Here is a 15,448-nt window from a genome sequence, read left to right as displayed (position 1 = left end):
ACAATCCTTCTTTAAAAAAATCAGATTTTTCTTAAGAATAATGTGGAGACGGTATTGCCCTTGTGACTCTTCAATGACGTGTATGCCTTCTCTTTTCCTCTCTTTGCTCCCTCTCTGCTTCCTTTCTCTTTCCTGCTTTCCCAGCCCCGATATTCCACCATGTGCAACCTTTCCAATCACTACTTTCAACAATTATAGAGAGAAATTTTGAGAGGAGTTCGAGCTCTAATCTTGTGAAACAATTTGACCGCTTCGGTAAATATTCATGTGTTTGATTTACTATGTAGAGTTATTTAGCGACTATGGAGGATATCAACACGTAAGATAAATACTCTGTAATAATTTAGAAAAATGTACTCCCTCCGTCCCTTAGTACTCGTCTCACTTTTCTTATAAAGCCGTCCCTTAATACTCTCCGTTTCTATAAATGGCAAAACTTAACTAATATTATATCATTTCTTTCATTTAACCATGACCTAGATATATTCCTACTTCTTAAAAAAACATAAAATCATTCAACCTCACCCCATATCCACCCCTTTGTTTGATACATTTCCCAATAATTATATTAAAAAAAATACCACATTATCAATTACCACATAATAAACTTATACTTCCTCCATTTTTTAATAATTGCACCATCTTGGTTTTAGCACTATTCACATATTCTTATATAGTTATTTTTTGTGAATTATATGTAAAGAAAAATATATTCATGTGGGATCTTGTTAGATTCGTCTCGAAATATACTTTCAAATCATCAAATTTTTATAATTTTTTGAAATGTATAATGAGAGATATTAGTTGTTAAAATAGTGCATTGGCAAGCGTGAAATCCCAGATGGTGCAATTAAAAAAAATGGAGGAAGTAATAAGTTAACTAAATTGCCTAAAATTTTATGTCGGACAACCGGAGCGAGTATTAAGGAAAAGGGGGAGTATATAAGTAAACTTTTTTGCTTAATTAGAGGATATCATTTAACAACCCCTTAAAACATCAAGTTCCCACCCCAATTGAAAATCCCTAAGGCCGCTAACACTTACTCCCCACGTATTTTATTGTTTGCACCATGCATATAAAATGCTTTATTAAGAATTGAGTTAAATGGAATTGAGAAAGATAAAAGTGGTGGGAATTATGTAAGAATCCGTCTTGTTTGGTCTAAATTTTTTTAGTCTGAATATTTTATATGAATGATTTTTTGGTTTTTTTTGGTGAGGTCTGATCTAATCTAGTTGAACTTTTTAATTTTATTTTTATGGTATAAATTGTCTTCTTTTAAAAAAAGGTAACACGAAGTAAGTAATAAGCCATAAGAATAAGGTGAAAATCGAGAATAAAGCTTAAGTCGTGATCTACACATCTATTGTAATGGGACAATCTTTTAGGAAAGACCAAAACGACAAATGCGATAAACAAAAAGAGACGAAGGAAACTAAGAAATAGTCCATTATGACTCTGTTTGATTCAATTGTATTTCACTTAATTTAATTCATCTTAACTTATTTAAAATTATTTGAAGTTAACTGAACTTATCTTATATATATATATATATATATATATATATATATATATATATATATATATATATATATATATATATATAAGAGGCATATTTGCTGAAATATTAGAGCGCCACCTAGGACTAATATTGGTTTCGGCCAATGAAAAATAAGATTCTGATTTATTTTTGAATTAAAAAAATCAATAAGTGCCACGTAGATAATTAATTAGGTGCCACATAGTAATTTCAATTAAAAAAGTGGAGTGCCAGTGTGCCACGTAGATAAATAATTAGGCGCCACGTAGATATTTTTATTAATTAAGTATTAATATTACGCATATACAATTTCATCCAAAATCAAACACTCTCATAATTAAAAATAAATCTAAAATGAAAATTCAAAATAAAAAAATAATCTAATCTAATATATAAATATAGCAGTTGGTATATATAAAAGTTTTATTTTAGCTTAACAATTTATTAGAATTCGTGCATGGCACGGGCTAAAATCTAGTATTTATTAAACCGGATTTATTTAATGTATTTTTTTTTCTGCTAAAACAAGTCAAAATGAGTTGAAACAAAAATGCCATATATTTGTTTGCCTTGTGCAAGTAATCACCCATTCACCCGTTTGTCAATAGTGAACATCCAACACTCAATAAACCAACTTTAACAAGAGTATAAAACACACACACTTTATAAGAAAAAAAACCACCCCATTTTCACCGAAATAAAATAAAAATAAAAAGAGAAGCAAAGCACTATAAATAAAAATGTGCACCCCCTGCAAATAAAACACAAGAGACTGCAATACAACCAGAGCAAAAACAGAGATTTATATTTATTTAAAAAAAAACTCTTTCTCTCTCTAAGAAGTGTGTCTGTGAGAGAGAAAGAGATGGGATTATGTTCAAAATGCATAATCTCAGTGGTATTAATAATAGGAATATTAGTAGCAGAAGGAGGAGGAGGAGCAAATGCAGTTATTAGAAGTAGGAGTAGAGGTAAAAGCAAAAGCAAAAGCAAAAGCAAAAGCAAGATTAGTAGAAGTAATAGTATCATTAGCAACAAAAATGGTTGTGATTACTTCAAAGGAAGATGGGTTGCTGATTTCTCATTCCCTCTTTACAACTTCTCTGCTTGTCCTTTTATTCAGAAGGAATTCAATTGTCTCAAAAATGGTCGAAGAGATCTACTTTATCTCCATTATGGTTGGAAGCCATTTTCTTGCAATTTAGCCAGGTACGGACTACTTTCTTTTAGGTTGCGTTCTATTCACCTGATTTACACTTATTTTTCCTGAACTTATCTTATCTGAACTTATCTGAACTTATTACTTCCTCCATATTTTTATAATTGCACCATCTTAGATTTCACGCTTACCAATGCACTATTTTAACCATTAATATCTCTCATTATACAATTGAAAAAATTATAAAAATTTGATAATTTGAAAGTATATCTCGAGACGAATCTAACAAGATCCCACATGAATATATTTTTCTTTACATATAAATCACAAAAAATAACTATATAAGAATATGTGAATAGTGTCAAAACCTAAGATGGTGCGATTATAAAAAAATGGAGGAAGTAAAACTTATTTTAGTTATAAATTATACTTGACCAACCTTATTTTTCCTGAACTTATCTTATCTGAACTTAACTGAACTTATCTGAACTTATTTTTCCTGAAATAAGTGGAAATAAGGTGAACAGAACAGAGCCTTGATGTAATTGACGCTTTCCATGTTATATGCTGTTTTTGTTTTCAACATGTTATTGGTAGTTGGAGTCGAATTAGTTTTAATCTTTAAAATACAGTTTAGTGAAAATTGAGTGAAAAGAACAGACCTTTAATTTGTTAGTTTTAACAAATGGTATTCAGATTTGTTTTTACTCTAGTTAATAATGTAAACCTTCTTGGAATAGCAAGGTTAGGTTGAGGTTTTACTTTGTTCCGTTGATTAAAAAAAGGTTAACTTTGCTAGATGTCTAAATTCTTTCTTTATCTAGCTAGCTAATCAACAACTAACTAGCTTTTTAGAGGACTTACTTTATTGGAATATAAAGTTGGTGAGGGTAACATCAACTTTATTAGTATAATGTGGAGTCATGTGTATTGAGTTATTGACAAAGTTTACTAGGAACTGAGAATGAGCAGTATGAGGTACATGGGCGGATCTAAAACTTTTTTACGAGGGGGTCAATAGAAGAATTAAGGAATATAACATTAAATTATACAATTATACACAAATTTTAAATTACGAAAATTTCCGCACAGGAGAGCAGACCCACCAAAGCCATATAAAACATCCGTCACTAATGAGGTTTGAGGGTAGGTTTTTTGGTTCTCTTTCTTCTCTAATTAATTTGCTCGGAGTCATTGTAATTAGTCAAAAATGTGATTTTACGTAGTCCACTTGAATTCATTTACTTGTAAAAAAAAAGTAGTCGGGTCTATATATCATACCAATACATAAATAATTTTCCTAAGGATTGGTTAAACGAGAGAAAGGAAGGATGAAAGCATTGACATTTTGCACGAAGCAAAATCACTTATGGTACTAAATAATGAAAGTTAGTTTTTTTTTTTTTTTTTTGGTGTTAGCACCCGGTTCACTCTTAAGGCTAATCCGGATTCGGGGCGAGTTCTGGGTGGATAGGTTTCAGTCCCCTCCCAATTGTTGTAGTGGGAGATCGAACACGGGTACTCCCTATCAAATTCAGCCTCAATCACCACTGAACCAACAAACCATTAATGACGGAGGAGATAATTGGGGAAAGTGGGTTTTAAGTGTGCGGTCTTATAACACGTATGCCAATAAGATTGGCGTTGGAGTTAATAAAAGGCAAATCTATGTCGTGGTTTTATCTTACTCATGTATTCTTGGGGGTAAATTACGCATCAGTTTTGAGGAATATTTCTTTATTTTTTTAATTAAATTGAACACTTTGGCAAATTAGAGTGCGGCGATTGAGTGAATAATACACGGGCTTTTTGTCGGTTGCGCCTATTCATAAAAGCAGTAAAACTTTACAGCTTACCTCTTGCTAATAATTTATTTTTAGAATAAACGTACAAAAGGGAAATTGTTTTTTTAATTTAAATTGAAAGTGATCGAACAAAATGATATATTCCGTACTTGGTATAAAAAATTAACTAGTTTGTGCCTAGACGGTGCTATATTGAATAGTTAAAATTTTAAAATTTTCTTAATCTCAATATTTAACAAAAATACATGTATTCATAAAGTGAAAACATCAATTAAATTCGTCAACTAAAAAGACAAACTACGTTATTTATCATGTCAATAAGTAATTTTTCAATTAGATCATCTTACAATTTGAATAATATGTTTTCTAGTAGAAGTAAGTGTTTCAAATTAATAAACACCAAATTACATATATAAAGTTATGCAAGGCGTTTCTATAGTTGATGCTTATGAAACTTACGACATCATGTTTTTTCATGGTTGTCTGCTATAATTATTATTATTTTTTTATTATCAAAAATAGTCCATAGAAAATAAAATGTCACATAAAACTTTAGTTGTTTTAAATTTCACGTTAACATTTATTTATAAATTAATGTGAAGAAATAAAATACAATTTGTGATTGATTAAAAGGTAATGAGAGTTATCATCATAATCGAAGTTTCGTGTTCGAATATCATTATATTGATTTTTGGTTGTCCATGACATGACATGACATAACACTTGGTGAGTCGATGATGTTACCTAAAAGGGAGAGTACTATGGGGCACATAGACATTCTTCACAACGCTTTTTAATATATTAGTATAGATTAAATGTGTGTGCAATGTGGCGTGTTCGACAGTAGTGTTTGAGGTAGGGGGTAACGTTTTGACCTATTTGAGACGATGCTTGTAAAATTTACAAGTGCTTGGCAAGGTAGCATGTATCAGTTAGCGATAGAGGTAGCAGTTGGGTATCTTTTGTCAAACGTTAAAATTAGTAGCGTTTGACAAATTTATAGTAAAGTTTTAAACAAAATTCTACTTTATTTTAATAATATTTTACAATACCCAACTGCTACTTTTATCGAACACTCATATTAGTTACCCGCTACTTTAACAGTTAACCGTTATCCACTACCCTGTCCTCTTCGCCGCTACTATAATCGCTACCTGCTAATTAACCGCTAACCGTTATCCGATGCAGCTAGTCTTGCCGAACATTTAAACATTAATTATATCAATCAACGCTTAACATATGGGGGATATCTTTTTTGGTGTTAGCATCCGGTTCACCATTAGGGCTAATTCGGATTCGGGGCGAATCTGGGTGGTTAGGTTCCAGTCCCCTCCCAATTGTTGTTCAGCCCCAATCACCACTGAACCAAGTTCAGCCCCAATCACCACTGAACCAACAAGCAATTGGTAACGTATGGGGAATATCTTTACCTTTGATAAAATGATACTCTTAAAAGATATTTGAAGAGCAATAACAAGAAAAGGGGTGATTATTGATTAATGAATGTGTGAAGAAATTGGGATTGGGCCATTGGGGTGGGCGCACCTCTAGACAGTTAATAGTACAAGCAATGTTGTGTTGGTAAATTCAAATGAGAAAACGACTGGCAATTTATTCAATAAGCCATTATGGTTTTACAAATAAAAGCCAGCTAGAAGGACCCTTCTCGTAAACTTATCAATCATTCAATTGTGAGATCTATGAGTTACATTAGAGTTGGTAAATATGTCATTCAAATTACTCAATAGAATTATATCCTATGAGATAGTCAAGTTTTTTGAAGAAATACTTATGAGATTGTTGTTTGGCAAATTATATTGACCTAAGTATTGATTGTTTTTTTAATTTTCTTAGTGTAAAAAAACTGGGTGACTTGTGTCCAATTTGGTCACAATCCCTTGACCGTTTAGAAAACCTTCCCTAAGTATAGGTAAAAGTTGCGGGTAAAACAAGTACTAGGAATCTTGGAGAAATAACTTTGCCAGTTTGTCACACTATTTATGTTATACTCAATAATAAGGAGGTTTGCCAAAATCAATAGTGCGTGCGCCCAAAATATGGATTCCCACTCCTTGAGCATATCTAATTTTTGTTTTGGTAGTAGCATATCTAAATTTGTTTCCTTGGCATTTAGCCATAGTATCCGCTACGTAGTTTAATTTATCCAAACAAACATTAATGTTGTTTTTGGTGGTTATGAACATCAATATTTAGTGATGGTGCTGGATTTGTTGTTGTTGTATACATTTTTGTATCATCCCATTTACTTGGACACTTATTTGTCATTACTTTCCTATCCAAAATTGAGTGGTTTAGCTTATCTTCTTAGTTCTTTGATTATTAATTTGGTTTTCCTCCTAACTATATTCATCCCATTTTAAAAAATTAAAGGGGTTATCATTTTTGCTCCACATAATTGATGTGGCTATGAGGTAAGCAAAAGATTCAAAAGACTTTATTAGTTTGTTATGTGTTCTTGCCAAAATGAATGAACATTTTAAGTATATACCTATACCTATAATTGAATAATATTTAATTGAGTATTTCCTATAATTTTTTTTGACGCTTTTAGTAGGTGGTGATATGTGACGATAATTATGTGACTATGTGAGTGTATGTGTAATTTTATCCATGGACATAGGTTGTTTCTCTTAGTCCCGATCATCTCTTGTTCTTTATTTAAAACTTAAAATTTATGAAAAAACATACTTCCTCCGTCTTTTAATACTCACAACGTTTGTTAGTTTCACGCATGTCGATGCACAACTTTAATCGTTTATATCTTAAATTCTCTTTATGCAAAAATTATAAAAAGTTGATATTTTGAAAATACACATTGAGACAAATCTAACAAGATCGCACATGACTATGTTTTATCTTATATAGTCAAAGTAGATTATATGAACAGTGAAAAAAGTCCAAACGTTGCGAGTATTAAAAGACGGAGGAAGTATGTTTTTAAGTAAAGTAAATACGGTCATTGCGATTGACAGTAACATACAACATTCTTTACAAATACGAAGTAACATATAAACTCGTTACTATCATTGATTCACTGCCTCTTACAGAATGATCTTTTTAGTTTCTTGGACGTTCTTAGGATGGTGGTAATGGAAAGAATGGAATTGAAGATAAGGTAAAGAATGCAAAATGTTACATCCTTGTTTAATTTTATGCACCAAAAAAAGTATACCCATTCATTGAGAAAACTAAGTTATGTACGTAGTATACATCGTACAAAATAATTCTCAATGACGCACTTTTACAGGACAAGATTGACCTTTATAGATGTTCGTTAACATTCTTTATTAATTTTCTTATTTGTAACGGAGCAGTTCAGTTCTAAAAAACATCTAAAATGAAGATTTATGTTTATTGAAGAAAATGCGGAGTTACATTGGAAGGTGAAGTATTTTCGGATATCTGATATGTGCTTGCACATGCATATCATAGCAAAAGACAAAATAGGAAAAAAGACAAAAAAAATTGAATGGTACCTTTTTTTTTTTTTTTTTTACATAATTGTACTCCCTCTGTCCCAGATTAGTTGTTACACTTTCCTTTTTCGTCCGTCCCTGATTAGTTGTTACACTTCTAAATTAGGAATTACCCCATAATTATTATATTGTCTCTCTCTTCCCACTAACTTTTTTTTTGTCCCCACACTCTCTCACATTCAATTAAAAAAAAATACCCCACTAACTCCTATCACATCTACTTTTTCAATAAAATAACAATTGATAACCAACAACCACTTATCACCTAAAACTTTGTGCAAAGGTAAGTGTAACGACTATTCTGGAACGGAAAGAGTATTTTTTTTAACATGAATGGTACTTTATTTTTGTCTTTTAGCTGATATGTATTTCACCACACATATCTGATATCCGAAAAAACAAGGCTGGATTGAAAAGGAAATGTGGAGTGTGGTATGTCGCACAGCCGCACCACAAATAGTATGGGTGTATTATTATATTATTAGTAAAGTGTTACAGCTATAAGATTGGACAGTAGAAAAACAAATGCACCGACAGATGGTAAGCTTAATAAGGTTGGCAAATTAAAATGCTTCACACGTTGTTTGACGTTAACCGGTACATTGGGGATTGTACCAATATATTATACTTCCTCCGTATTTTAATACTCGCAATGTTTGTTAGTTTCACGCATGCCAATGCACAACTTTGATCATTTATATCTTAAATTCTCTTTATGCAAAAATTATAAAAAGTTGATATTTTGAAAATACACATTGAGACGAATCTAACAAGATCCCACATGACTATGTTTTATCGTATACAAAAAACACTACGAATAGTCAAAATAGATTATATAAATAGTGGCAAAAGTCCAAACGTTGCGAGTATTAAAAGACGGAGGAAGTATACTTGTACAAGTATTGATTAGGATTTAGGAAGGACACAGATTCTGGACCATATGGGGTAGAAATAGAATAACATATGCACCGACGCCCCAATCTTGAGGTGCGCAACATTTTCACGGGCTCTGTTTTTGAACCGTGACAAATGTCTTGTTTCATGTCTCCCATTTCATTGCCCTCTCTTTCTACTTTTTTGTACTTCATCCGTTCCGGAATACTCGACCTGTTTTGACCGGCACAGAGTTTAAGGGACTTGAATTGACTTATTTAATTTAATAGGTAGTAGTTGATAGTGGGGTATTATTTTAATGTAGTTAGTGGGAGGTGGGTTAAGAGGTGGGGTTGGGGGAGAGTAGGGGTTGAATTTTTAATTATTTTTGTATGGAGTAGGGGGTAGGTGGGTTAATAGGGGTGGAGTGAGAAATAATATAATATTGTTAGAATATTTCCATTTTTAGAAACAGGTCATGTATTAAGGGACGGCCCGATAAGGAAAACAGGTCAAGTATTCCGGGACGGAGGGAGTATTTATTTACCCTTGTTTTTCTATTGTCATCCAGAACCATTTTCTAACGATAAAGGTCGTAAGTTGCGACAATATTTAGTTGTCGCAATCTTACGTGTCGCAGTTTAATTGGTACATATAGGCGACACGTAGGCTATGAGTCATAATAATATTTTTACTATCAATGCAATATTTTTACTATGAAAATATGTAAATAAGGTAGTCGATATAAATAAGGAAATAAATTAGAATCTTAAGATTTTCCTAGCTTTTTTTGAAACATTTAAAGTAGGATATATAAATTAAATATTTTAGTTTCCAATTTAAATCATGACACATAAACATGTCATGTCATCATTGTGACACGGCTTAAAGGTCGCATGTTGCGATCTTTATCATTTTCGTTTTGTATTTACCCTTGTTTTTCTATTGTCATCCAGAACTATTTTATCACATTTCTCACTTGATTTTGGCACGTAAGTATAGTACTTCATGTGCTAAAATTAACTAACTGATATGTCAAAATCAGTTATCATAAATAAACGTTTTTACTAAATAATACCTTGGCCAAGTGTAAAAGATTTTACCTTCTAATTAAAAACTGGGAGTTCAATCCCCGCTAACGGCACTTTGAGGAAGGGTTTCCTTACTATCCTCCCACACTCTCAAAATGTCTAGCCTGTTAACCTTGGTGGTTCGACCCATGCGAGGTTCCGACCCAGTACGACGTTTCATTTTACCTTAAAAAAAGTGTTTTTTTTTTTTTTTGTAAAGACGAGTAACTAGATAATAGGAAACAATTTTGGTATATAAGGCAAGGCGCCATTTTTTTTTTATTATTGTATTCATTCTCAAAAGTTCTTCATGTTTCAATGACACGAATCAAACAAGATCTTGGTTGATTATATTTTTTCGTATATAATGATATAATTTGAATTTTTGTGCTAAGTTTGTTGTCTTATTTGTGCAGATTCAACGCTCGACGATTCTTAGAAAGATTTAGAGGGAAGAGCATAATGTTCGTGGGAGATTCACTAAGTCTAAATCAATGGCAATCTCTTGCATGCCTATTGGTCTCGGGTGTACCTAACGCTAGATATAATCTAACGCGACAAGATATGATATCCACATTCACTTTCACGGTAACACTACTTAATCATTTCTTCTTTAAAATATATTTCCTCCGTCTTTTAATACTCGCAACGTTTGGACTTTTGTCACTATTCATATAATCTACTTTGACTATTCTTAATGCTTTTTATATAAGATAAAACATAGTCATGTGGGATCTTGTTAGATTCGTCTCAATGTGTATTTTAAAAATATCAACTTTTTATAATTTTTGCATAAAGAGAATTTAAGATATAAATGATCAAAGCTGTGCATTGGCATGCGTGAAACTAACAAACGTTGCGAGTATTAAAAGACGGAGGAAGTAGATGACATTTTCTTTTCCATACATAGATATAAATAATGTCTATAATCTGAAATATTATACAGGATTATGGAGTGAAAGTGATGATAGACAGAAGTGTGTATTTAGTAGATGTTTTGAGGAGAAGGGTTGGCAGAATTCTAGAGTTGGATTCTATTACTGGAGGCAGATTATGGAGAGGCATGGACATGCTCGTCTTCAATACTTGGCATTGGTGGGGTCGCCGTGGACCCACACAACCGTTAGTCCCTCCACTTCTAACTCCTTGCGATATTTTATTAAGTAAACTAGCTTTTGAGCCCGTTTAAAGAACGGACATATTAGTGGTTATTAAATTATTATTTTAAAGTGTTAGTTTTATTGTGGGTTTGTGATTTTAATTAGTGGGAATATATGATTTATATGTGAGTTATATTTAAAACTGAAAAATGTATAAATTAGATTGTGAATTAGTATTGAGTGTTAAAGAGGGAGATGAAGTGGAAAAGGTTGAATGAATATATAAACTAAATGGTGAATTGATGTTAAATGAGGAAGATGAAGGGAAGATGTGTTGAAAGTGTAAAATATTTCATATAACAAAATAAAAAAATTGGAAAAAAAATTATGGATGAAAGATGAGCTGACATGTGTCATCTAATAAACTATGAAAGATGGGTGACACGTGTTATCTAATGGTCTATGGTTTTCTTTTTTAAATACTAGGTATAGATTTTGTTATGTGAATGATGTTTGGGTTGTGCAGATGGGACTTTATCCGAATAGGAAACGTAACACTCAAAGACATGAATCGCATGGTTGCCTTTGAGAAAGCACTAGGTACATGGGGTCATTGGCTAGACACCAACATTGATCCTTCAAAAACTAAAGTCTTCTTCCAAGGGATTTCACCCTCTCATTACAAGTAAGCAAATATGTCTAAAATACCATCCAAATTTATTGAGGATAACGCAGTTATCCTATATGATAGAATATCGAATATAGTAGAGTTATGTTATAATTAGGCTATATGATATAAAATAGAAGTCTATATGAATCAGGAAACCTATGAAGAGTAGGAGATCTAGTTTGTATTATAAATAAAGGCGTATGCCCACGTATAACACAACATACAACATTATATTTTCCTAATTCATAGGTTTCCTAATTAATATACACTTCTATTTTATATAATATAGCCTAGTTATAACATAAGGCTCCGTTCTATTGGACTTATTTTGACTGAACTTATATTATCTGAACTTATTTTATCTGAAAAAAACTTATTTTGTCTGAAATAAACTTATTTGTGTGTGAAAATGTCTGAAAAAACTTATTTTTGCTGAACTTATATTATCTGAACTTAACTGAACTTATTTTGTCTGAAATAAGTCAAAATAAGTCAAACAGAACAGTGCCTAACTCTACTATATTCGATATTCTATTATATAGGATAACTGCGTTATCCTCAATGAAATTACATGATACATTCTCATATCATAGTTATGGTAATTGTTTTGTTTGAGGACACATGCATGCTTATTAAACATTGAAAATGGATGTTTGTGAAAACCAGTGGAAGTGACTGGAATGAGCCAGGGGCAATAAACTGTTTAAGGCAGACACAACCAGTGATAGGGTACAACTACCCGGGACCAATGCCGGAAGCAGTGACAGTGGTGAAGAGAGCTTTAAGCAAAATAAAGACACCGGTCACATTGCTTGATGTTACTCAGCTTTCTTTGTTAAGAAAAGATGGACACCCATCAATATATGGACTGTTTTCAATGGATTGCAGTCATTGGTGTTTGCCTGGTGTTCCTGATGTTTGGAACCAAATTCTTTACAACTACATTCTTTAACAAATTTAACTCATTATACACAATTCTTCTTATTAGGTCATTATCCATTTGATTCATACACGAATTTACACATTTGTATTCCTTATTTATTGGTTTTTAAATTCAGGATATATATAAAACCATTTGATAGCTACATATGTATTCTAGGCAATACTCTTGTATGGATATCACTCTGTCCAAGCAATAAATTTAACTTCATTTTCACTTTGCTTTTCATTTGTTACACCTATACATGTTTTTTCTACTTAAATTATGTTTTTTTTTTTTTTAATAATGAAATTATATGGGCCTACACGCATGACCCATGTGTATAAAAACTATCTTAAAATTAGCCTATAAAAGTGATCGATTTTTATTTTTAAGCATATTGCGTATCTTACTGGTATAGGCTAATATGTGTAGAGATTCAATTCTTTATCTCTTATTTTATGATGGGCTTAATAGGAGATATGGAAGACCATATATAGGTGTTAGGGTTAGATTATGATCCCCGATTCATATGGTTTTTCAGTCTCTCTGATATCCCATCATCAATAGAATATCAAGGGAGACCATATAGAATTAGAAGATCCAAAACCCACTACTCATCAATCCAATGGAGAAAGGTACGCTTCCGCAATTATGTTCTACCGATTAATCTAGTGTGAAGTATTTAGTTTGGATTAATTGAGGTATCATGAGTCTCCTTTATATCATATTAGTTGGTTTATTAGGGTTTCGTTATTTTTATTTTGTATCACATGATTTTTGTTTTTTTGGTATGCGATTTGTTGGTATGAGGTTGTTTCGGTAGAGGTTGTTTTTTCGCATATCAGATATGTGTGGCAACACACATATCAGCTAAAAGACAAAATAGGAAGTACCATTTTGCAAAAAAGAAGTACTATTTTGTAAAAAAAAAGTACCATTCTGCAAAAAGAAGTACCATTTTTTATTAAAAAAGTACCATTTAATTTCTTTTTTGTCCTTTTTCCTATTTTGTCTTTAACTATGATATGTATTTACAAGCACATATCTGATATCCGAAAATATTTCCTCTGTTTCGATATTGGGTTCTGTCGGTCTTTTTGGGTGGGATGAAGTGGGATTAGTAATTTAGTATTATGGGTCTTCATTTTGCCTCTTTAATTCCTTTGTAGTCGCGATCAAATTTTGCTGGGTTTTATGTGCTCATGTCAAGTTTATGCTTGAATTATTTTCAAGTGCCGCGAGGTTTTTATTTGTTATTTTTAATTTTTTTGGTTTGTACAATATGATTCGATTGATCAATTATCTACAATGACTTTATAATCATGATTTGATTATGTTGCTTTAGGCTATCTATTGCGTACATGGTTATTGCAAAATCGTATACTCCGTATAAAGTTTGAATTTGCATGTAAATCAAAGCATGTATAATTATGAACTAAGGTTTAATAATCAGATTTAATTCTTGACAATTTTATATTAAGTTTGAATTGATTAATTGAAATAATAAGTTGCCAAAATAATCTCTTTTGTGTAGATTAGTTAATTTCAATATTAAGCAGGTTTTGTGTGTTTGATTTCCATGCGGATAATGGTTGCCCCAAAGGAATATTATTATTTGGCCGGAATTTAAACATACTTATGGTAATATAATAAATATGTAACAGTTATAAAATTTTCCACGTGAATGTAAAGTCGGTCCAAAAAAAGATTTAACATTTGACAGGATATTAATATTTGATTACTAATCAAAGTCACGCTTAACATTTGACAAGATATTATTGTTAATATTTGATTACCACACCGCTGATCGTTCTAATCGTATGTGTCTAATGATCATGAAGCGGGAAATTCCAGAATCATTTAGGGGTTCCGTGTCTTATGAGGTCACTGCCAAAGAGTTCCTTGAACAAATTGAGAAACGTTTTGTTAAAAACGATAAGGTGAAAATAAGTACAACATTGTTGAACTTAATTTCCATAAAGTATAAAGGTCAAGGGAACATAAGGGTGACATTATGGAAATGTCTCATCTTGCTTCAAAAGCATGATCGAGATCAACCTCTACCTTGGACCCATCATCTCCATCCTTGCCCATGATGAAGAACCTGACTGACATATGGACGAAGGGTAGAGAAGACAAAAAACTCACGTTGTTCTTGACTCAATTAATCTCACGGCGCTATTCTCAAATTGTGCAGAAAAATAATAATTAGGGTTTAATCTTGCTCTGATACCATGATAAATTCATCGGGCTATACACAAGCTCGTATATGAGAAGAGATTGACGACATATAAGTTTGACGAGGTTCCATCCGAAAACCAATTGGTGATAGGTGGAGTAGCCCACCAACCTTATATGTCAGTCAATCTTTCTCTATTTCTCCAATGTGGGATAAGTAGTCCAATACTCCCTCCGTCCCTTAATACTCGCACCGGTTTGATCGGTGCGGAGTTTAAGACATTTAAATTGACTTATTAATTTAATGGTGTTAGTTGATAGTGGAATATTTTTTAATATTGCTAGTGGGAAATGTGTAAGAGGTGGGGAGTAGTGAGTTGAGGATGTGAATTTTAAATAACTTTTTGTAAGGAATAAGGGTGTAGGTGGGGTAGTAGGTAAGTGTGATAAATAATATAATATTGATAAAAATTTCTATTTATAGAAGCGATGCAAGTATTAAGGAACGACCCGAAAAGGAAAGCGGTGCGAGTATTAAGAGACGAGGGGTACTTATATGTGGATTATACTCCTAACATTCCCCCTCACATGTGAGGCACCTTTAAGGTTGTTGTCTGGATAGGTCACACAATG

The 15,448-nt window shown here is 32.1% G+C and overlaps 1 protein-coding gene across 1 annotated transcript; it reads left to right on the top strand.

The window, feature by feature from the left end:
• The first annotated feature begins 2,252 nt into the window (after nt 1-2,252).
• On the top strand, nt 2,253-12,871 carry LOC110782702 (protein trichome birefringence-like 41). Its single transcript, XM_021986921.2, has 5 exons — nt 2,253-2,750; nt 10,362-10,533; nt 10,892-11,067; nt 11,572-11,730; nt 12,382-12,871. The coding sequence occupies exons 1-5, from the start codon at nt 2,407-2,409 to the stop codon at nt 12,665-12,667; spliced, it is 1,137 nt and encodes a 378-aa protein (XP_021842613.1). The 5' UTR covers nt 2,253-2,406; the 3' UTR covers nt 12,668-12,871.
• The last annotated feature ends 2,577 nt before the right edge of the window (nt 12,872-15,448 follow it).

Source organism: Spinacia oleracea, chromosome 4, assembly GCF_020520425.1.
Source record: "Spinacia oleracea cultivar Varoflay chromosome 4, BTI_SOV_V1, whole genome shotgun sequence".
NCBI lineage: Eukaryota > Viridiplantae > Streptophyta > Magnoliopsida > Caryophyllales > Amaranthaceae > Spinacia > Spinacia oleracea.
The sequence above is the reverse complement of the archived record's forward strand: the minus strand, read 5'-3'. Positions and strand labels throughout refer to the sequence as shown.